Source organism: Girardinichthys multiradiatus, chromosome 5, assembly GCF_021462225.1.
Source record: "Girardinichthys multiradiatus isolate DD_20200921_A chromosome 5, DD_fGirMul_XY1, whole genome shotgun sequence".
NCBI classification, from domain to species: Eukaryota; Metazoa; Chordata; class Actinopteri; order Cyprinodontiformes; family Goodeidae; genus Girardinichthys; species Girardinichthys multiradiatus.
The window spans coordinates 4,318,168-4,341,685 of record NC_061798.1 but is presented as its reverse complement, the minus strand read 5'-3'; the positions used below and the strand labels follow the sequence as shown (position 1 = coordinate 4,341,685).

At 41.2% G+C, this 23,518-nt stretch overlaps 2 protein-coding genes across 2 annotated transcripts in view; both read left to right on the top strand.

Moving 5' to 3' along the window:
• Positions 1–17,754, top strand: part of npepps (aminopeptidase puromycin sensitive) — a 30,655-nt gene extending 12,901 nt beyond the window's left edge. Inside the window, exons 6-23 of the mRNA XM_047364905.1 lie at positions 1,123–1,323; positions 1,558–1,654; positions 1,750–1,783; positions 2,810–2,924; positions 4,015–4,179; positions 4,432–4,536; positions 4,622–4,682; positions 5,013–5,122; positions 5,342–5,405; positions 6,749–6,888; positions 8,792–8,926; positions 9,452–9,671; positions 10,020–10,162; positions 11,495–11,551; positions 12,168–12,275; positions 13,251–13,406; positions 13,678–13,725; positions 15,922–17,754. Coding sequence (XP_047220861.1) covers positions 1,123–1,323; positions 1,558–1,654; positions 1,750–1,783; positions 2,810–2,924; positions 4,015–4,179; positions 4,432–4,536; positions 4,622–4,682; positions 5,013–5,122; positions 5,342–5,405; positions 6,749–6,888; positions 8,792–8,926; positions 9,452–9,671; positions 10,020–10,162; positions 11,495–11,551; positions 12,168–12,275; positions 13,251–13,406; positions 13,678–13,725; positions 15,922–16,068 — 2,106 coding nt within the window. The 3' untranslated portion in view covers positions 16,069–17,754. The remainder of the gene's footprint in view (positions 1–1,122; positions 1,324–1,557; positions 1,655–1,749; positions 1,784–2,809; positions 2,925–4,014; positions 4,180–4,431; positions 4,537–4,621; positions 4,683–5,012; positions 5,123–5,341; positions 5,406–6,748; positions 6,889–8,791; positions 8,927–9,451; positions 9,672–10,019; positions 10,163–11,494; positions 11,552–12,167; positions 12,276–13,250; positions 13,407–13,677; positions 13,726–15,921) is intronic.
• Positions 17,755–19,539: 1,785 nt separating this feature from the next.
• c5h6orf120 (chromosome 5 C6orf120 homolog) lies at positions 19,540–23,368 on the top strand. The gene is made up of 2 exons (XM_047366252.1): positions 19,540–19,696; positions 21,060–23,368. Exon 2 carries the CDS (start codon positions 21,091–21,093, stop codon positions 21,643–21,645), a length of 555 nt encoding a protein of 184 aa, XP_047222208.1. The 5' UTR covers positions 19,540–19,696; positions 21,060–21,090; the 3' UTR covers positions 21,646–23,368.
• The last annotated feature ends 150 nt before the right edge of the window (positions 23,369–23,518 follow it).

The following is a 23,518-nucleotide window of genomic DNA, read 5'->3' as shown; positions in this document are numbered from 1 at the left end:
ACTGGTCCACGAATTCCTGTGTACACTGTAGTCTGAGTCATCCTCACTTGGGATGAGGCCAACTATGGCAGAGCTATCAGAGAACATCTGAAGATGGCAGCCTGAGACGTTGATGGAGAAGTCTGCAGTGTAGAGGATGAAGACAGTCGGTGCTAGCACATTTCTCTGTGGATCCCCCGTACTTCAGACATGCCTGACAGTGACACAGTCCCGTGTCCTCACATACTGTGGGCAGCTAGTATGGTAGTCCAGTATCCACTCCTGACAGCTCCAGCTTGTTCCTCACATGTCCAGCCTGGATAGTATTAAAAGCACTGGAGAAATGAAACAACATGATCCTCACAGTGCTTCCAGGCTTCTTCAGGTGGGTCAGAGCTCAGTGCAGGAGGTAGATGATGGCATCATCCACCCTGATGCGAGGCTGGTAGGCAAACTGCAGCGGTTCCAATGAAGAACACACCAGGGGCAAAGATGGTTGAGGACCAACCTCTCGAATGTCTTCATTAGATGGTGAGGTCAGTGCTACCAGCCTGTAGCTACTGAGGTCTTTTGGATGTGTGGTCTTAGGCACTGGTACCACACAGGAGGTCTTCCACAGCTTCAGGCTTATGTTGAACATGTACGCCAAGATGTCACACAGTTGATCTGCGCTGCACCTCAGGAGCCTGGAGCTGATGCCATCTGGACCTGCAGCCTTTCAGGAACCGGGTGAAGAGTTTACTGAATGACTATTGTTGCTTTTTCTTTTAATTTAATTTGGTGTTCTTTTTCTTTCTAATACTATCAACACCAGCAGAGGGGACTTTTCCACTCTTCAGCATGAATAGTGGGCTTTTAATATTTATTTGAACCGTTCAGTATTAAAACATTATTCTGTTGTTCTGAAAACATTTAAAAACCTGAACCACAATAAAACTAGAGATAATACCCTAATCCTTAAATCTAAAATATTGCTATACAAACAGGACAAAAAGAAATATTAAAGCCATTAAGATCAAATTGAAGCTTAATGTTGGCCTGAAACCAGTTCTGATGTGTTTTTGGAATCATTGTCCAGTTGTAGCACCCACCAGAACGATGAGTGATTAAAAACCTTTTACAGGACTGTTTCCTCTTTTCCAGAATGTCATTGATCGAAAGCCATACCCAGATGATGAAAACCTCGTGGAAGTAAAGTTTGCTACCACACCCATCATGTCCACTTACCTCGTAGCTTTTGTGATTGGTGAATATGATTTTGTGGAGAGCCAGTCGTCAGATGGTATAATGGTACGCGTCTACACACCTGTCGGGAAGGCAGAACAAGGGAAATTTGCATTGGAGGTGAGAATACTTGGCTGGGAATTAAACCAACAGACCAGGTTTGTGTTCAGTGTATTCCCTCCTGTTTTTACTGGGAAGCAGAACTGTAGCAGTGAATAAATAAAATGTGACCAAAACATGTTATGGTGCTTTTAGCCTGTCCCGTACTGTACGTCCTGCTGACTTTGTTTCTCTCTGATGCTGACACCATGGAAGAAAGTCATAATAGCAGGCTGATGATATTTCTTTGCGCAGGTTGCTACTAAGACCTTACCTTTCTACAAAGACTACTTCAGTGTTCCTTATCCGTTACCTAAAATTGATCTCATAGCTATCGCTGATTTTGCTGCTGGTGAGTAACTGCAAATCCTTCGCCTCACTAAGCAAATGAAAACATTTGGACAGAAAATATTTAAAGTAAAACTCGTTTTTCTTTCTGTGATGTAGGTGCCATGGAAAACTGGGGCCTTGTTACATACAGGTAAGCATCAGTTGTTTTAGAATCATTTATATTAGGAGTGTAGTAAAACATTAATGCTATGATGGTTGTTTTAAAGCCTGAGGCTGCTGTGAAACTAATGCAGTAGCAATTTAAAAAGGTTGGTTGTGTTCTATTGCATTTTCAGAACTATTATACTATTAATATGACAGCATCAAAATTGTAAATTTTTCTATTTACCTAAAAGCAAGTGTTTAGTAAATCAGTGTTAAGTTGACAAATTAGTACCTTACCTACACTATATCTTTTAAGTACACGTGTCTGCCTATGATCTTAGGTAGTATCCTACTCTTAATCCATAGAGTTTAATATGATCGACCCAAACCATGATGGCTACACGTCTTCTTGGAAAGTTTTCCATGAGGTTTTAGAAGTGTGTTTATGGGACTATTAAGCAATTCAAATGACATTTGTGAGGTCATACACTGATGTCCGATGGTAAAGCCTGGCTCACAGTCACTCTAATTTATCCCAAGCTGTTCTGTCAGATTAAGGTCAGGAATGGCCTGAATGGTAAATGGCCTGAACTTGTATAGCGCTTTATCAAGTCCCCAGAGACCCCAAAGCACTTCACACTACATTCAGTCATTCATACACACATTCACACACTGACGGTGGTGAGCTACAATGTAGCCACAGCTGCAGACCGACAGAAGTGAGGCTGCCATACACCGGCGCCACCGAGCCCTCTGACCACCATCAGCAGCCAAGTCGGGTGAAGTGTCTTGCCCAAGGACACAATGACTGAAATGGACAGAGCAGGGGTTCAAACTGGCAACCCAGGACGTTACAGGTTACAGGACGAAGTCTTACCACCTGAGCCACAGCCACAGGACTAGTAAAGTTCTTCGATACCAAACTCCATGTCTTGTCATATATGTCATATTATATTACAAACATGGCTGGAAAATGAAAGAATAAAAGGAACAACAAAGAATAGAAGGAGGCTCTGCTGTGTTTACCTCCACCTTCATGTCTCTGAGAGTTTTACAACTGTTTTATTTTCAGGGAGACTGCACTACTAATTGATCCGAAGAACTCCTGCTCGTCATCCAGGCAGTGGGTGGCACTAGTGGTTGGACACGAACTCGCCCACCAGTGGTTTGGAAACTTGGTCACCATGGTAATAATCTGAAAACCTCTCCAGTTTTAAAGGGAAATATCATTTATTGCACCTATTTGTGATTGTATTTAATGGTAAGCCTTGAATGTACAGGATGCAGAGGAATGGCTACATTTAGCTCCTGGTACTGTCAGATTATACTGTTAAGGGGGCCTTTTTGAGTGTTGTATGAACTAAACGGTTCCTCCGTGGAGAGAGTTTAGGAATTCCTCTATAGTTTTTTGTTTTTAACCACTTATCCTGGCAGGACTAGGATAATCTCTGGTGGTCATTAGGAAAGAACTGGGGTACCTCCTGGTTAGGTCTGCAGTCCATTACAGGGCAGTACAAACTCACAGGTCACACAATCATGCACAACACACTCACTCACTTCTAAGGGCAATTTTAGAGTGACCAGTTAAGCAGTCATGTTTTTAGACTGTGGGAGGATGCAGGAGTACCAGTAGAGAACTTATTTTGTGTAATAGGAGCACAATCAAAGTTTTGTGACCATCTTCTAGTGTCTGGTATACGTAAAACCTTGAACTGCCAATGCTAATTTTACCCAATTCCAATTTCTCTTCTCTCTCTTACAAAATGTTTTAGCAGAGGGGCCATAATGGCTGAAATGCACTAACCAAAGAGAAGAACTGGATGAAAACGTTCATGTGAAAGAACAACATGAGTTAGGTTATTTGGTTGGAAAGCACATTGTTATTAAATGCTGCCTCTCACTAGTAGGACACATGTCTGTTTGGTAAGCAGCTGCTCCTCATGTCCCTCATGCAATACGACTGAATGGGACCCAGATGAAAGCAAAACAGTGTTTGAGCCATTTGAAGTCTTGTGATGGCATCAGTTAAGATGGGTGTGTTTTATGTGTGATCAGGGCCTAAAGTATTTATTGGAAGGGAAGCAAATAGTTTGGTAGGACACAAGGGCAGGCCAGTCATAATAGCCTTATAAATGACAATTATAGTTTACCAGATAATGTATACCAGCTCTGAAAGTGCAACCTAACCCAATTAGGTCTTCCATTTGTGTTGTAATGAGATTCCGAAGGTCTTCAGGGACACTGTTCCTCTAACTGAAAGTGTATCCTTGTGGACAGGAATGGTGGACTCACCTCTGGCTTAATGAGGGGTTTGCATCCTGGATTGAGTATCTGTGTGTGGATCACTGCTTCCCAGAGTATGAAATCTGGACCCAGTTTGTCTCGGCAGACTACACCCGCGCTCTTGACTTGGATGCACTGGACAGCAGCCACCCCATAGAGGTAGGTCAACCAGGATCCAGACAGGCTTTATTCTCCTCGTGCCACCTGCTGTTCAGATGTTTGTGGTTAAGGCACATCTTTGGTGTGGAGTTTACCAAACTGGCGGGTTTATAATTTGACTGATGTTTGTGAAATGACTGCTTCACTAAATATTTGGTGTGAAAGGTGATTATTAATTATAAGACATTTCTTTTTAACTTCATAAAAGATACATTTGGAATAAAGTTTTGGGCCTTATGTTATGTGCTTCAGGTGAATGTGGGTCATCCATCAGAAGTAGATGAAATATTTGACGCAATCTCCTACAGCAAAGGAGCATCTGTGATCCGTATGTTGCACGACTACATTGGAGACGAGGTTGGTGGGCTCTAACTCATGGCGGGCGCTGTCTCGATTATCAGACTCTATCTATTTCAGTTGATCTTTTATTGTGTCTTCACAGGACTTTAGGAAAGGGATGAATGCCTATCTTTTAAAGTTCCAACATAAAAATGCATCAACAGGTAAGAGCATGCAGTGAACACTGTCCAGCTGGTCTGTGGAATAATTTGAAGGACTGGAAGGCTCTTTTCTTGTTTTGGCTCTACGTGTAATATTTTTAGGGTTATGTGCCTCTTCGCTTTCAGAAAAAAAGCTTGTAGTCATAAATTCACCAAACAGCCCACAGCCACCAGGGACCCAGTTAGTTCGGTGCTTTAGTGGGTTTTTTAGTGGCCACTACTTGTTGATCCTTAAAAGAGAACCACTGCTGTTTGTCTGCATGGAGAAGGGTAGGGTTCACCGAAGAATCTGATGCAGGTGTTAATCTTCTCATTCTGGCCTGTTCTCCACAGAGGACCTCTGGGATTCTCTGGAACAGGCGAGTGGGAAACCCATCGCAGCAGTAATGAGCTCATGGACCAAGCAAATGGGCTTCCCAATAATAGTAGTTGACCAGGAACAGGTGAAATATTTTGTTTCCTTTAGTATTGAGTGATTTATGTACCATCTGGTCAATTTTGAGAACCAACCAACCAGTTTGGACAGTCCACTTAAAAATTAGTATAAACCAATTGGCTGGTTTAAATGAAAATCTCTTTGTAATTTGTTTAACTTGTGTCTAATTACTGGCTGTAATTCTCCAATGTCTTAAAGTTGTTGTCTGGTTATTTGTTATTTGTAGCAAGGTGATGACAGGGTCCTTAAGATATTGCAGAAGAAGTTCTGTGCCAGTGGACCACATAATGGTGAGTGCTGATTTCAGATTACAATTTAGCTATCACTCAAAATGTTGTGACCATTTTCAGATTTTTCTTGTTTTCATTTGCTTATAAAGATTTCAGCTAATTCTGATTTCTCCTAAACACACTACACTTCCAAAGTATTTGTCTGTCTACATTTACATGTACATGAACATCCTATTTTTAAACTATAAGGTCCAATTAGTTGATGGACCCACCATTGCCAGCAACAGCAGCTTTAACTATTCTGTAAACATCTTCCACAAGGTTTAGAAGTTTGTTCATAGTTAGAGGAGGAAACCAGAACCGCAGTCTCCACTAATTCATCCTAAAGGTGTTGAAGAAGGTTGATGTCGGGGCTCAGTGCAGGCTAGTCGGGTTTCTCTACATCAAGCTGTATACACCTGCAGCCATGGAGGTGATTGGAACACCAGACTTCAGTGATCTGGTGCTGTGACCCAATACGTCTGGCAATATAGTGTAACTATAATTAAGTGTCTTTGTTCAGTAGGTAGTCATTAACTGCTTGAATGAGGAGCAGATTATGTCTTACTGTGTATGAGAGCAGTTGTTGTAAAGCAGGGTTTTACTAGATGGTTTGGAGTAGCCTTAGTGTCTTATATTAGCAGTTAGCACGGTTAGCATTGCTAAATGTAAACATCAGTCTCTGTGTGTATAGTCCAGAGAATGGAGACCCTTTCCTCTGAATTCCAAAAAACTTAAAATTTCCAAAAATACTTTTTTAATCTCAAAGGGAAGTTAAATGTTGTTGTAGCTCATATTATGAAGGTTTCTTCAAAGAGCCGTTGTAGATGCTGATGGCTGATGGCAGGATGGATCTCCTATAGACGTCCGTCTTACAGCAGATCTGAAGAAGCCTCTGACTGAAGACACTCTGTTGTTGTACAACAGTCTCATGAAGAGGATGCTCAGGGTTCTCCATAATGTTCTTCTTTTATGAAGAATCCTTCTTTGCACAATGATCTCCAGAGGTTCACACGACATTAATTCACTCCTTCGCCAATTTGACGTATCTTCCTCAGGTACAAGCTGAGGTCCTTTGGCATATGGTTTGGTTTCATAATCAAAAACCTCTGAAACAATCAAAAAGAAAAAACACAGAAGAAATGAAACGATCCACCAAAGTCCATGTGTTTCCTTTTGTATTAGCGTCCTAAACCTGCATTTCCTTTTTTAAACACATCCCTGATGCCTAAAATAATTATCCTGTTCCAAAGGTTACAGCTTCCACTACAAAGAATGCTGTGGTTTCAATAGAAGTCTTGGATTTTCTGTCCAGAACTCCAGTGTTTAAAAAAAGGTCTTCACCGTGTTTGTCTGTCGGACAGGTGAGAGTTGTCCCAGTTGGATGGTGCCTATTAGCATTTGTACTAGCGAGGACCCCAAATGCTCCAAGCTCAAGATTTTGCTGGACAAAGCTGAGACAACTGTGACTCTGAGTGGCGTCGGTCCTGATCAGTGGATCAAGGTAAGGTCACATTGAACCTCTCCCTTCCACAACAGAAGTAAATATATCACTGGTTTTCTAGCAGTGAAACCATTGGGTGAGAATAGTTTGTTGTACTATTTGAGTTAAGATCCAACACCATATATGCATTAGTTTTGTCCTTTAAGTCTATTATGGTGAAATGCTTCTATTGCAAAATATTTCTGGAAATTCTGCACTGAAATGAAATAAAAGGAATGAAAAATAAAAATGAAACCCAGTCATCAAAAGTGTATACAGGTCCTTCTCAAAATATTAGCATATTGTGATAAAGTTCATTATTTTCCATAATGTAATGATGAAAATTTAACATTCATATATTTTAGATTCATTGCACACTAACTGAAATATTTCAGGTCTTTTATTGTCTTAATACGGATGATTTTGGCATACAGCTCATGAAAACCCAAAATTCCTTTCTCACAAAATTAGCATATTTCATCCGACCAATAAAAGAAAAGTGTTTTTAATACAAAAAACGTCAACCTTCAAATAATCATGTACAGTTATGCACTCAATACTTGGTCGGGAATCCTTTTGCAGAAATGACTGCTTCAATGCGGCGTGGCATGGAGGCAATCAGCCTGTGGCACTGCTGAGGTCTTATGGAGGCCCAGGATGCTTCGATAGCGGCCTTTAGCTCATCCAGAGTGTTGGGTCTTGAGTCTCTCAACGTTCTCTTCACAATATCCCACAGATTCTCTATGGGGTTCAGGTCAGGAGAGTTGGCAGGCCAATTGAGCACAGTGATACCATGGTCAGTAAACCATTTACCAGTGGTTTTGGCACTGTGAGCAGGTGCCAGGTCGTGCTGAAAAATGAAATCTTCATCTCCATAAAGCTTTTCAGCAGATGGAAGCATGAAGTGCTCCAAAATCTCCTGATAGCTAGCTGCATTGACCCTGCCCTTGATAAAACACAGTGGACCAACACCAGCAGCTGACACAGCACCCCAGACCATCACTGACTGTGGGTACTTGACACTGGACTTCTGTCATTTTGGCATTTCCTTCTCCCCAGTCTTCCTCCAGACTCTGGCACCTTGATTTCCGAATGACATGCAGAATTTGCTTTCATCCGAAAAAAGTACTTTGGACCACTGAGCAACAGTCCAGTGCTGCTTCTCTGTAGCCCAGGTCTCTGGGGAATGCGGCACCTGTAGCCCATTTCCTGCACACGCCTGTGCACGGTGGCTCTGGATGTTTCTACTCCAGACTCAGTCCACTGCTTCCGCAGGTCCCCCAAGGTCTGGAATCGGCCCTTCTCCACAATCTTCCTCAGGGTCCGGTCACCTCTTCTCGTTGTGCAGCGTTTTCTGCCACACTTTTTCCTTCCCACAGACTTCCCACTGAGGTGCCTTGATACAGCACTCTGGGAACAGCCTATTCGTTCAGAAATGTCTTTCTGTGTCTTACCCTCTTGCTTGAGGGTGTCAATAGTGGCCTTCTGGACAGCAGTCAGGTCGGCAGTCTTACCCATGATTGGGGTTTTGAGTGATGAACCAGGCTGAGAGTTTTAAAGTCCTCAGGAATCTTTTGCAGGTGTTTAGAGTTAACTCGTTGATTCAGATGATTAGGTTCATAGCTCGTTTAGAGACCCTTTTAATTATATGCTAATTTTGTGAGATAGGAATTTTGGGTTTTCATGAGCTGTATGCCAAAATCATCCGTATTAAGACAATAAAAGACCTGAAATATTTCAGTTAGTGTGCAATGAATCTAAAATATATGAATGTTAAATTTTCATCATGACATTATGGAAAATAATAAACTTTATCACAATATGCTAATATTTTGAGAAGGACCTGTATATGTCTTGATTTAGCAGATTCTTACAGTCTAAATTGTTCTGGTTTCCTATGTTGTTGTCTTCCTGCTGTTTTCAGATCAACCCTGGAACTGTGGGCTTTTATCGGATCCAGTACAGCTCATCCATGTTGGAGAGTCTGCTGCCGGGAATCAGAGACCTTAGCCTGCAGCCTGTGGACCGACTCGGCCTGCAGAATGACCTCTTCTCTCTTGTAAGGCCAACTGACAAGCACATCCCACAAAGTGCAGTCTGTACTCAGAAGAAATACACACTTGTGGTGTAAATATGTGATTTATTAAACTGCTACGTTCTACTCATCCTATGACCCAACCACGTGTGCTGTACATGTTCTGTCGATGAGGTGACAAATCTACACCATAGTTGCTATAGTTCACAAGTTTCTCTCACGATTGCACTTATTCAAGTCAGTGGGTTACCTACTATGACTTGAAAACCATTTGACTTTTTGTTTCCACTTCATAACCATGCAGTACTGTGTTGGTCAGTCAAATAAAACACATTGAAGTGAGTGGAATGTGAGAAAGTTCAGGGGGTGTGAATACTTATGTGAGGTTTTCCGCTAAAAGATTGTCACTCAATCTGTTCTGCTGCTGGTTTATGGTTTAGGAGTCCTTACTTTGGTTTTCTCCCTGAAGCAACATATGCTGTTTGTTCAAATTCTGAAAGGAAGGAAAGAAGTTTCTGCTTACTGCTGGTTCTTGTTCTGTGGCTTCAGTCTCGTGCAGGGATGATTAGCACAGTGGAGGTACTGAAGCTGATGGAGGCATTCGTCAACGAACCGAACTATACTGTTTGGAGCGACCTCAGCTGCAACCTGGGAGTGTTGTCTTCGCTGCTATCTCACACGGAGTTTCACGAGGAGATCCGGGAGTTCATCCGGGACCTCTTCTCACCGATTGGCCTCAGGCTGGGCTGGGATAGCAAACCAGGGGAAGGTGGGGAAGGGCAGAGGAACAGTGATCATAGAATTATGTTCTTTACATCCGCACATTTCTTTCCTTCTTAATAACATTTAATTTAATACATGTTTGACACTTAAATGTCTCCTGGCATGTTGTGGTAAATGGCATCATTTTTCTCTTAGTGGTTTAACAAATCAACACTTTGAATGTGCCCTTGAAACCACTGTTGAATATACCAATGTTTTTCATGGAAATTGAACATAGAAATTCCTCATTTTTCACATTTTCAGTAATGGATCAAAACAAGTCTTTGTGATTCTGTAGTCAATGTCCAATAATTTCTGCAGCTGCTGAAATAATTTTTTAATATTGTTTTGACAGGCCATCTGGACGCTCTACTGAGAGGCCTAGTTTTGGGCAAACTGGGAAAGGCGGGACACAAACCCACACTGGAAGAGGCCAGACGGAGATTCAAGGAGCATGTGGACGGGAAGCAGGTGCTGCCTGCAGACCTGAGGAGCCCAGTAAGTGGAGCTTGGATTTCTGATGCTAGTTAGGAGCCCAGTAAATGGAGCTTGGATTTCTGATGCTAGTTAGGGGCCCAGTAAGTGGAGCTTGGATTTCTGATGCTAGTTAGGAGCCCAGTAAGTGGAGCTTGGATTTCTGATGCTAGTTAGGAGCCCAGTAAATGGAGCTTGGATTTCTGATGCTAGTTAGGGGCCCAGTAAGTGGAGCTTGGATTTCTGATGCTAGTTAGGAGCCCAGTAAATGGAGCTTGGATTTCTGATGCTAGTTAGGGGCCCAGTAAGTGGAGCTTGGATTTCTGATGCTAGTTAGGGGCCCAGTAAGTGGAGCTTGGATTTCTGATGCTAGTTAGGGGCCCAGTAAATGGAGCTTGGATTTCTGATGCTAGTTAGGGGCCCAGTAAGTGGAGCTTGGATTTCTGATGCTAGTTAGGGGCCCAGTAAATGGAGCTTGGATTTCTGATGCTAGTTAGGAGCCCAGTAAATGGAGCTTGGATTTCTGATGCTAGTTAGGGGCCCAGTAAATGGAGCTTGGATTTCTGATGCTAGTTAGGGGCCCAGTAAGTGGAGCTTGGATTTCTGATGCTAGTTAGGGGCCCAGTAAATGGAGCTTGGATTTCTGATGCTAGTTAGGGGCCCAGTAAATGGAGCTTGGATTTCTGATGCTAGTTAGGGGCCCAGTAAGTGGAGCTTGGATTTCTGATGCTAGTTAGGAGCCCAGTAAATGGAGCTTGGATTTCTGATGCTAGTTAGGGGCCCAGTAAGTGGAGCTTGGATTTCTGATGCTAGTTAGGAGCCCAGTAAGTGGAGCTTGGATTTCTGATGCTAGTTAGGGGCCCAGTAAGTGGAGCTTGGATTTCTGATGCTAGTTAGGAGCCCAGTAAGTGGAGCTTGGATTTCTGATGCTAGTTAGGGGTCCAGTAAGTGGAGCTTGGATTTCTGATGCTAGTTAGGTTTGATCAAAGGGGATGGCAACTTTAACTGTACATAGGTGTTTAAATCTGTATACAGTAAATGAAATGCAGAGGCAAGATGTATATAGACCCAAAATGCATCATTTGTTCATTTCTCCAATACTGCTAAAGTCAGTCATGCGACATATTTATTGCATGCATGTAAAATTAAAACAAGCATAATCACTGAATGTGATGCATTGTACCCAAAAAAGCAACATAAACATAACTGTGAACTAAATATAAAAACCCCCATCAAACTACTTTTTGAAGTTTCTCTGCCTTAGTCCTGATTGATGAAACAGGACGTCATGTGTGTACCAACTGTTAAACAACATTTATTTCCAGCCATCATCCTCTGAATCTTTATTTCCATTAGGTGTATCTAACAGTGCTGAAGCATGGTGACAGCACCACACTGGACACGATGCTGAAGGTAAACCTGTTACAACAATATTTGTATTTTCAGAGTTCATTCTTTATACCACTGACGAAATGGTGTGCGATTACTCCCCTCCTTCTTACTTTGTGTCCTTCCTTTTTTCCTTGTGTCCTTCTTTCCTATCAATGTTTGGTTATGGCAGGTTCCATATTAAACGCCTGCTCACCGTAGAATTATCTGCCATAAACTCTAGAACTTTTGTCTTAAGTTTTAAAATGAATGTTAAAGTACCAATAACTTGAGCCTGGGAATGTGTGACATTTTACCATGAACTACAAATGTGTAGGACCCCTGTGTTTTCTATATCCATATCACAATTACATTCACTGATTCTGATGTAATGCCCATTAATCTTGAAGTTCAGTTCAGGTGTCCCTAAAAATATTACTGTGGGGGTCTGACTGGAATTTTATCTTAGGGAAAAAAACTCTGGTGTTGACACACAGCTAAGATGAACTTTATACTCACTGACTCTACAGCCCCTAGACATGCTGCTGCCTGTGTCCGCAGCTTTGGATAAAGCTGCTGAACGGATGTACAAGCTTTATTTCCTCTTCATCATCCTCTGTGTTCTTCTAACAACTGACTCGTTCTCTGTGCCGCCCTGCAGCTCCATAAACAAGCAGACATGCAGGAGGAGAAGAATCGCATTGAGCGAGTGCTCGGCGCCATCTCTGCTCCTGATCTAATCCAGAAAGTCCTCAACTTCGCCCTCTCGGTACACAACCTTTTTTTCTTTGCTACATACTTACAAGTTTTTTTCTGTTCATATTGAGGAGGAGGGAATTTGACAAAGAATCCTTCCTTTTGTTACACTCATTTAGTATTTATTTAATCCCTGTCCCCAATGTTCCTTCATCTCAGTCTCCATTAATGACAACGTAAACATTTGCAGAGCAGCAACATCCCGATCCAGTCAATGGAATCAGCTTGGGGTTGTTTATAAAGCTATTTTTCATAGAATCAGTGCTATATTGAACTTCACATCCCCATCAAGCTATGCAGGTTGCCATTTGCAAAGCCTTTTTTATAAAAAAAATGTCTGCAAGGCTTTGAGAACTGGAATCTACGCTGCATGTGTGATTTTATTGATTTAATAAACATGTTTTGCCCAACGGTTCACAGTGAAAGAGATTGTAATGACTGTATCATGTAACCTACTCCCCACACAGTCTGTTTGGAGAGGAGAGACCTGTACAGAGAGAAGCTGAAAGTCAAATGTTCAAAGCAAAGCACTACGTTTGGGAAGCAGGAGAACAGCCTGTTCCGTATGTTTGGTCCATGCACATTTAATTAGAAGAGCACTGAAATGTTACCAGCTGAAGTATTGAATTATATTGAAATGGAGTAAACATGCTAGCGTTAGCCTAGCATTTTAGCAAGCTGAACAAAAGGTCGTGTAGAAACTCCCACTGGTTAGGTAAATGAGACAGTCATTACTAATGTCGACCATACAGGGTGTTATTTTACTGCGCAATAAAGCCACTGGTATTCAAGCATGAAGATGCTAATAATTTAAATAATAATAAAACCTGTTGGGGACATGCTTAATTCAGACACTGTACCTGCACCTGTTTGTTATGACCCAACCCTCCTCGGCTGTTGTGCAAAAATTTCAACCGTGAATCGGATAATTTGGTGAATTAGTTTCTGTTCCAACCTAACCTTTTGTGTTGAATGTTGACCCGGGCAGGAAGAGGTTCGTCCCCAGGACACGGTGTCTGTAATCGGAGGGGTGGCCGGAAGCAGTAAGCAAGGCCGGAAAGCTGCCTGGAAATTTGTCAGGGACAACTGGGAAGAGCTTTACAATCGCTACCAAGGAGGCTTCCTCATATCACGCCTCATCAAGGTAAGTTAAAAACTGTTCTAATACCTTTTTAATTGGTTGGAAACATCTAGTTGGACGTGAGGCCATGTGTTACTCTAAGTTACTAATGTTTTAATCACATCCTTCTGTGGGCATTACATGTATGGAAGCAGCATCGTTAGTTCTTTGATCAAGCTGAAACGTTCCTTTTTCTGTAGGTCAGTTGGAGTCATATCCATCAGCTGTGGCGTTTTCATTGTCAGAGCTTTGTCATGCTGCTTTCTTGGCATTTAAGCTTTTTCTGTCTTTGCAGCTTACAGTCGATGGATTTGCTATTGATAAAATGGCAGCTGAAGTCAAGGTGAGACTTAAACTATTCACTTTTTCTTTGCAAGTTTTATTCGTGTGAAACATTAAATTCAAGGAGCGTTCAGTCTCTGAAACCTTTTTCCTTTTCTCAAATCGGTACCAGTCATTTTGTCTTCTGACCAAAAGAGAGCAGAATGGCATCATTCTAGTCAATGCGATGGGGTAAAACTGCATTCAGGTTTTAGTATTAGGCGTCTACTTCCTGTCTGACTCTTATTTTTGTGTCATTCCTGCAGTAGGTGTAAATGTCCTCAACTGCAACACTGATAAATACTGTAAATAGAAGGATTGTAGTGTAGGTTGTGAAAAGCATAGATTGTGTTGACATTACATATCACACACAAGACCAGCTCTCGGGTATAATCTCTACTTCATAACCAGTATCAAGCTTCACATACAAATAGAACTGCAGAGTTTGTAACATATCTCTGGTACCTTATTGCAAGGATGAGAACTACAGACTCAAGCTGTGGTGCAGAGGTTCTGGTGGCTAGATTCACAGCAACACCGTTCTGTTAGGAACCATGGGATGTGGTATCGCTAGGTTACAGCGCAACATATTTAATATTTCTGAACGCCTCCATGTCCTACTCAAGAGCTACTAAATGATGGATGGTGGAATAAATACTTTTTATTGGCCGATACACAGAATGTATAGAGAGTCAATATTTACCATTAGGGCTGCACAGATTGCAGTTTTCTGGCGAATCACCATTAACGATCTTTTGGCTGATAGAGATTTTTTTTTTTATAACTGACCCTGTCAGGTGTCTTAAGGTCATAATGCATCTTGAGTGTTCCAATATTATGTTAACAGTTTTAAACTGCACATGAGCAGACATGACCTGGTGAGCTGCTCAGTCAGTCAGCCCTTTCTCACGGCGGAGCAGAAAGGAACAGTGGCTGGTTTTCAGACCTTTCCGTAGGTAGAGAAGATCAGTGGATAAGATCGGTTTCACATGCACATATCAACCAATCACCCCAAATTAAGGAAATCGGGGCCAATCGATCGGCCATGCGACCGATCGGTGCATGCCTATTTAACATATTTACTCTTATATCCAATAATTTCTGCAACTCACTCTGACGTGCTGGATATCAATCCCTGGGCTGAATTCTGACCGGTGACCCTTTCCTACTTCAAGGCTTAAAAGACTACAAGTTGCTGACTTCTGCTTCTCAAGCTGCTTTTTGAAAATTGACCACAAATTATACTGTATCTTTGGTTCAGCCACAGCCAGGTGGGAGGAGTTCGTGCTGTAACCGGCAGGTTGCCAGTTCAAATCCCCACTCTGGGAGTCTGTCTCAGTCGTTGTGACCTTGGGTAAGAAACTCACCCGACTTGCCTGCTGATGGTGGTCGGTGGCGCCTGTGTATGGCAGTAAGCCCCAGGGTAGCTGTGGCTACATAGTAGTTCACCACTGTCAGAGTGTGAATGACTGAATGTAGTGTAAAGCGCTTTGGGGACATGATAAATCGCTATACAAGTTCAGGCCTTTTACCATTACAGGGTGAAATCTCTAGAAAATAATGTAAATGTGTTTTAATTCTTGAATTCTTTAGCATTCCAATGATTTTCACTACATCTTACCAAGGGGGAAGATGTAGTGAAAATTATTGTTGTCTTATCTTATTTATTTATTTTTTACTTTTTTCTATTGCAAACCTACAGTAATGTGCTTTTTTGATGTGCTAGAAAAAGTGTTGAGCAAATGAAGCTTTATTCAATTAATTATTATACATCTGATCACTAAACATAATCACCCAACAACATTATTGGTCAACTCGGACGTTTAAGCTTCAAGGCTTCCAAAAAAACCTGTGCTACTTCCAAAACCGTTGGTCTAACACTTAACAGCTGGACTGAAAGAAGTTGCAGTGACATCCTGAAACTCAGAATGATCTGAAACTGACAGAACCACTATGGACTCTGCTTCCATGAAAAAAAAGCATCTACAAAAAGATAAACCGTTATGAGAACTTCACTAAATGATTTGAATCCCTTATGGAATGAAATTGATCTGAGACCATTAGTCTAGAAACTACAGCTATCTGCACCTTAACCACGATGGAAGAATCATCCTGCACATTAGTTAGCTGTCTTGGTTTAATTACAAGGCTTGGTATGGTTTCTATAACTGTGTGGATGTGTGAGGAGTTGACTGGCTCTTTCTGTCTGCCCATGCAGAGCTTTTTCGAGAGTCACCCTGCCCCGGCTGCTGAGCGCACCGTACAGCAGTGCTGCGAGAACATCCTCCTGAACGCTGCCTGGCTGAAGCGTGACGCAGATGACATTCACCAGTATCTACTGCAGCGCAAGGCGCCCCCTGTCTGAGCCGCCTGCCTGCTGCATGCTCTCCTCCAGCCGCCCCCCCACCCCCAGTACGGACCTCCCATCATCATAGCCGTCTCACCCACCTTCCGTGACTTTATATCAGAAGGGGAGACGAGAGTACTTCTAGCTTCATTACCCTGAACTGTACAAAACAAGAAGACAACGCCAAGGATTGAACAGAGCTTCAGAAAGATGAGGGGAAAATAACGAGAAAAGTCCACTTTATCAGACCAGGAATGTAGGTTCCATTCTGTCCATGACCAGAGGACATATTCATCAGTCGGTGCGCAACACTACTAAAGCTGTGCTCATCAGAGATGCAGATACAGTATAACCCTGCGTAGCCACCCTGTATCACGTGCCCTCATATGCACACCTTCATCCATCCCTGCATCATAGCTGAGATAACTGTGAACCGACCCCCCCCTACTCATTTTCTCTGCTCTATCCATACATTTTGTATGCATGAAGTGTCATTTTTCAGCTTTGTTTACCTCAGTAGGTTTGTAAGAATTTCCCATTTGGTTTTCCCATCTCCTCACTTTGTCTCCTAACCCTCCTACTCTTCTTTCAGGCACTGTGATTGGGTGAGAGCAGAGGGCGTCTGGACAGAGGGAGCTTCTTAACACTAGTGTGTGTTGTAGTTTTCAACAGCACTGATTCTTCACTGCTAATAAATTGTTAGGACAGGGCTAGCATGGTACTATATTGTAAACTGTTTAATGCAAGAAATTCTTTGATATTCTTTTGAAAGAAATAATGAAACTATTCATAAATCATGTCTCCACCCAGCCTTCATGCACCTAAACAGAGTTCTGTTAAGTCGGTTTGTATAGTTGGAATCGAGGAAAAAATATTTAATCGTGTTTCTCTATCCGCTTCCAGCCATTAAATGATGATTCAGGAGAGTTTTTTTTATAAGACAACAGATCCAATGATTTATTTAAATGTTTAGATGGTCTTTATCTCAGAACAACACTGTGTCTTTTATTCTGAAGGGACACCAGGAAACTCCTCTTCTGCAGTGTCAGATGTGGCCTGGTCCATTTTTCTGGATGGGACAGACTTATCTCCAGTTTAACTGTCAAACTGGGCAGCCTTAAACAAGCTGATTGGTTTGCAGTCATTATTAAACCCTTATGTGGTGACCCCCCACTCAACATAAACTGTATCCAACTTGGCAGGTTCTGCAAACTTGTTAAAAAAAATATATCTATATAAAATTTGCAATTTGATGTGGTTTTTGGAAATGCACTCCAGTCATTCAGCCTGTCAGCCGCTTTCCATCCTTTATTTGTTAAAGCAACAGTTCATATAAATGAGGAAAATACTTTTACATGGTGACTCTTTAAGGCATGCACTGACAACCCCAGATATCCATTTAGAATTAGATTTGTTCTTTTATGTGAGCCAATCATATTGAACCATAGATGTCTCCAGCAATGTTTTGCTTCTTAAAAATGAGTTTGACTTATAATTTAATAGTGAAGGTGTCAGTGGGTCAGGTGTTTGATTTTCTAAACTACAAATTCTGAAAAGTTCTATTTGGCTCTAAATGAAAGTCTGACAGTGAAAAAACATGTCTTAATTGCAGCTTATTTTCCAAGTTGGGTCTAACAGGATTTCTGCAGGTTTTTAAAGTCCTACATTTAATAATGTCAATTAAAGATTTAAAAAAAAAACATATGTACAGACTTGCCATACAGGGTTTGAAGTGTTTTTATATTTGCAATTGGAATTTGTATGTTAAGTCATCTAATACCCCTTAGAGTGACATGTTTTATTTAACGATACGTGAGATTCTGCTGATAATAGTTCATTGTATGATTAGGCAATTACAAAGAAAATGTTCTTTTACCTTCTCTGCTCTCAGCTCATAAGAAAAGTGTATATTTAACAAGGCTGGGTTTGAAATCATTGATTTCAGTAGCTGGCTGGAGCAGATGGAGCGTAACCGTCGTTAAGCTTATTGCATCCTGTAAGAAGGCATTGAAGGTGGGTCACCTAGATGTTAAAGGACTGCTGTGGTCACAAGCTGGTTGATCAGTGCTGTATCAAATTACAGTTACAGAAAGTTGAGTGGAAGGAAACAATAGTGAACAGCAACAGGGATAGTTGCAGCTTTGAGAGGATTATGAAACAAAATCTATTCAAGGGTTTGGGGTAGCTTTGCAAGGAGACAGCACATCAAGAGCCACTATACACGGACAGATGTTACACATGGGCTACAAATTTTGCATTCCTTGTGTCAAGCCTCTCCTAAACCAGAGACACCATCTTATACCTCGGCTAAGAAGAAGAGAACTGGACTGTTCCTCGGTTGTCACAAGTCCTCTTTTCAAATGAAAGTAAAGTTTGCATTTCATTTGGAAATCAAGGTCCCTGAGTCTGGATGAAAAGTGATGTTTCCACAGTCAATGAAGATTTGGGGTGCCATGTCATCTGCTGGTGTTGGTCCACTGGGTTTTCTGCAGTCCAGAGTCAACGCAGCCACTTAACAGGAAATTTTAGAGCTCTTCATTCTTCCTTCTGCTGACAACCTTTATGGAGATGCTCATTTAATTTTCTGGTAGGACCTGCCCACACTGCCAAAGGTACCAAAGGCTGGTTCAGTGACCATGGTGTTTCTGTGTTTGATTGGCCAGCAACCTGGCCTGACCTGAACCCCCCCAGAGAATCTATGGAGTTCTATCAAGAGGAAGATGACCTGAAGGCTGCGATCAAAGCCAGCTGGGCTTCCATTACACCTCAGCAGAACCACAGGCTGATCACCTCCATGCCAAGCTGCACTGATGCAGTAATTCGTGCAAAAGGAGCCCCAACCAAACATTGAGTGCTTGGAAATGAACATACTTTTCAGAAGCCCATTTCTGTTTAAAATATAATTTTTCTGTTGATTTTCTGTAATAGACAAATTTTCTGAAACACTGAATTTTGACTGTCCAGTCAGCAGTCTTCCCCATGATTGTGTAACTTACTGATCCAGACTGGGACCTTTCAGTGGTGTCAAACTCCAGGCCCGAGGGCTGGTGTTCTACAACATTTAGATGTGTCTTTGCTTGACCACACCTTAATCAAATAATTAGCTCATTAGCAGGACTCTGGAGCATTCAGCATTTGATGCAGGTGTATTGGACCAAGGACACATTTAAAAGCTGCAGGACACTGGCCCTCAAGGACTGGACTTTGACACCTTTGATAGAGGCTCAGGAAACCTTTGCAGCAATTGGCTGATTAGGATGACATCATGAGTTTCCAATATTTAACTTTTTCACAATATTGTTCTACCACTGGATTTTGGGTTTTCATTATCTGTAAGCAATAATTATCAACACTACAAGAAATAAAGGCTTGAAATATTAGATAAGGGGGAGGACCTCATTACACACAAAAAAAAATGTTTTACAATTAGTTGAGATATATATATATTTTAATATTAAATATGCCTTTAACCTTCTGATGACACCCAAAAAAAAACCATCCGAGTACGTTTAGGTCTTAGGGTGAGTGTACCTTCCTGGCCGACAGGTGGCGGTAGAAAGTCGCTGTTTGACAGAAAGAATGTGAAGAAGTGAACTTACGGTTAGCTGTGCTAACTGGAAGATGTTGACTAGAAAACGACAGCTGTGTGAGTAATGTTAACGTATTAAATGGCTGGATGTTACATATTGAATCTAAAGTGTAACCTCAGTTTCTTAAAGCATTGAAGCACTTGAAGAACTGTTTCCTAAACAAGATGGTTAGCGCGTGTTTGTTTGCAAAATAATAAGCTAGGTGTTTGCTCATTTATTGACTGCCAACAGTGACGTGTTTCATCTTAAATAATATTTAGAAGAAAAACCATGCGTTAGTTTTAAGTAGAATTACCATGGGGTCATACGTGTTAAAACTGCACTGCTCCGCTGCCGTTAGTTAATAGATTAGCATAAAGTTCAAACCTAGCTAGGTAACAGACATTGCTCTGCTTTTGTTGCTGAGTTTTAAAATGTTTAGAATGTTTAGTTTATCAAATTAGCTGACAGATTTGAAAGCCACACATTCTATGATAAACTATTTATCAGAGTTCGTTTTTAGATATTTTAGTTAACTTTTAAAGTATTTGATCAAAGGTCAGAGCAGTCGGAGGAGACGGGACACAGCTGTTTATTTTTAACTTTGCGTTCAATAAACTGGGAAACTATGGAGAGAGTACTATGCACTCATAGTCTTCTGACTTTTAGCTATATTTGCGAAAAAAGTGATCTAAAAAATCAATTTAGTAGTTGTATGTACAGGCGTCATACTAGAATGACTAAAACTAGAATGTGTTGATCAAACTGAAGCAACCTGTTTAAATTTGAATTGTTGGGACACAAATCAACTCAAGGCTACTCTTTAAATGTGAGATTATGATTTAAAGATATATAGCGACCTACAGATTCTTCTCAGAAGCTAGTACCTCTGACATCATACTGATATTAAAGCTTCCTGATCTCCAGAATTTAGCTGTAAAGTTTGCTTCCATTCCTTTTCTCTGGGCAGTACCTATTGCAGGAGTGTTATTCTGTAATTTTAAATCCCAGGCAGTACACGTGGAATTAATTACTCTTGGAACATGTCCACTCAACAAAGCTGTTTAGCTATTTTACAGCTAAACATTCTGACTTTCAATCAATCAAACTTTATTCATAGAGCAGCTTTCATGTAGTAAAGTACAACACAAGGAAAAATTATGGAATCACACTGTAATTTGCACATTAAAACAAAAATTATGCAAATGAGTGCTCCTAAGGGTGCTTCTAGATGTTAAGGAGCTGTTCCAGCAAAATTCTGATGTGTGTGACTACAAATAACCAGAATGTACGCTGAAGAGGCTGTGAGTTAAGTAAGGGGAGATAAACATTCATACAGCTTTGTGTGAGGAAGTTGAATGTTAAATCATGTACAATCTTTGTTTCTCTCAGGACAATCTGCTGAGTCATGTTGTGTGTGTGCATCATTTTGTTTTTCAGGCTGTCTGACAGACTGACAGATGCCTTCACCATGAAGCTGGGCCACACCATACTGCTTGTCACCCTTTTGCTGTCCCAGGCCAGAAGCTTTCTGAGCCCCCCAGAGGATGACGGTATTCCTGTAGAATGGGTGCTGCTCCATGTGGTTCAGGGTCATATTGGGGCTGGAAACTACAGCTATCTGCGCCTTAACCACGATGGAAGAATCATCCTGCACATGCAGAGCCTCAAAGGAGACGCAGATCTGTACGTGTCTGATAAAACACTCCATCCGAATTTTGACACCTACAAGCTGCAGTCGGTCACCTGCGGCCATGACGTGGTGGTGGTTCCTGGGGACTTCAAAAGGCCCGTGGGAATTGGCATTTATGGCCACCCATCATACCTGGAGAGCGAGTTTGAAATAAGAGTGTTTTATGATCAGACGGTGCTCCAGGACCCGTTTGAGAAGGACTCTTACATGTCAGAAGATGGGCATAATGAAAAGAAATCTTCCCAGGCAGCAGATGACTATCAAGAGGAGGAGTCGATCTTTTGGACTATACTGATTGGACTTTTAAAGATAATACTTGAAATTTTGTTTTGAAAGTTAGTTATTTTGTTGCTATGATGCTGGGAGGCAGTTCAGCATTTGACTTAGTCAGCTCTGAAAATAAATGATTATTTCCTTTGATTCGATAAAAATGAGAAGTGTGTTTACCAAACTTCCTTGCAAATGCCTTTTTTAAATTCCAATCAAACATACATAACCAGTTGGTTTTAAAATGGCTGTTTAAACTGTTGGTTTATGGATGGATTTACTGGTAATGTCTGACCTTTACGAAAACACTTGAATGTGTGTGTTTGGTAAAGAAGTGGTGATTACTGTTGGATCACACATTGCTTTGGGGATAGTGAAATGTCATCTGTTACCTCATGGTCTGATTTAAGGGGATCTGGACTGTAGTAGGCATGGGCTGGGATGAGATTCTCAGTCTGATAACCTTGAATAAAAGTAGTGCACACATTAAAAACAGACAGATTTATTTACGACAGAAATGGCTGTTCCTATTGCTACTAAATGTTTGTATTTGTTTACATTTTGATGCAGAGATGTCTTGAATAAAACGGTTGCTGAATTTTGCCATAGTTTCAGCTAAATGTGCTTATTGTGCACAAGTAGTATCCCTGTTTGACTGTCTGTTCTTAAAGCTGGGTGTATAACACATTGACTTCAGTTAGATTATTCAGTAGGTTTCCAGCTCAGGTAGCGAGGCTCCAGTCAGATGCTGCTCTAATTTTGCCAGCGGTAGTTTTAAAACCGTCTTGCCTCGATAAGAGTGATGGGTGGAGCTCTTTTAGTTTCTACACTGGAATTGTTTGTTGCAAGAAAAATACTTCAGGCAAATTTGTCCTTTTTGTACGCGGGAGGGAACGGTTTAGGAGCCTTTTTTTTCAGCCAGCTGATCGGCAGTTTGCAACAACTGGTGGAGGTGTGACAGAACCCTTACTCTGATCCACTAAGCTGGAGAAAACTCTGGTAATTCCGGCACTTTGCTGGTATCTTAATTAAACGACTTTAAAGCGTTTGATGGAAAATTTTAAAGCCAGCTTTATATAACCTCTGTACCCCTTGATACTAGTAACCAGCCCATGCCTACTCTGTAGTAAACACCTGTTAGCTCTGCAGGTAGTGTTCAAGGTGTCAGGAGGAAGAAACCCTCTAAGATTGTCACTTCTAACAGCGACTTCAGCACAACTTTGTAACACTTCCAGATAAAGGATGACTGCTGATTTTATCTCCTGCAACGTTGTGTGTACAAGATGGTTACACGACCAGAGGAGGATGTAATTAAGCAGTATTAACATCTCGTGTGTTTAGATAACAGTTTGAATTGATGTGAACTTTTGTAATTAAGTGATGTAGCTGTAATTTCTCAAGTGAATGAATGAAACCATCTGTCTTAACATCACCACCAGGATACATGAAGGGTAAGGACCCAGATCTCTTTTAAAGGGGCTGCTTATTCCTAATCACCATGTTTAAGGGCATTTTTGCTGCTAGGTGTTAGTATTTAGACTCCAAAAAGAGGACATTTATTAACATATTGCTAACATCTTAACATTGTACCAATGTATTTTTGTAATGTCATCATTTTTGCCTGTTGGACAAGTTACTGATTTCTTTTTCTCCAGTGTTTGAGCTCAGTCAAAAAACTTGTTACCACTGTGCAGAAACGTTCAACAGTGCCTTAAAATCAGTCCTCAATGCTGTTTGCCCTTTTTCTAGAAGATTCAACTAGCTTTCAAAATAAAAACTATGTTTCACATCTTTTGTCTTTGGGATATTTCATACAGAATTAGGTGTTATAGACAACTTTTCAGTACTGAAAAGTAATCAAGTTAATCCTGTCTCCATTAAAGGATTTTTCAACTTTATCTGCTGTCTTAAAGTTAACATGTAAGACACTTGTTTTCTA

Coding starts and splice junctions, on each gene's coding strand:
- c5h6orf120 (XM_047366252.1), top strand. CDS start 21,091: ATGAAGCTGGGCCACACCATACTGCTTGTCACCCTTTTGCTGTCCCAG.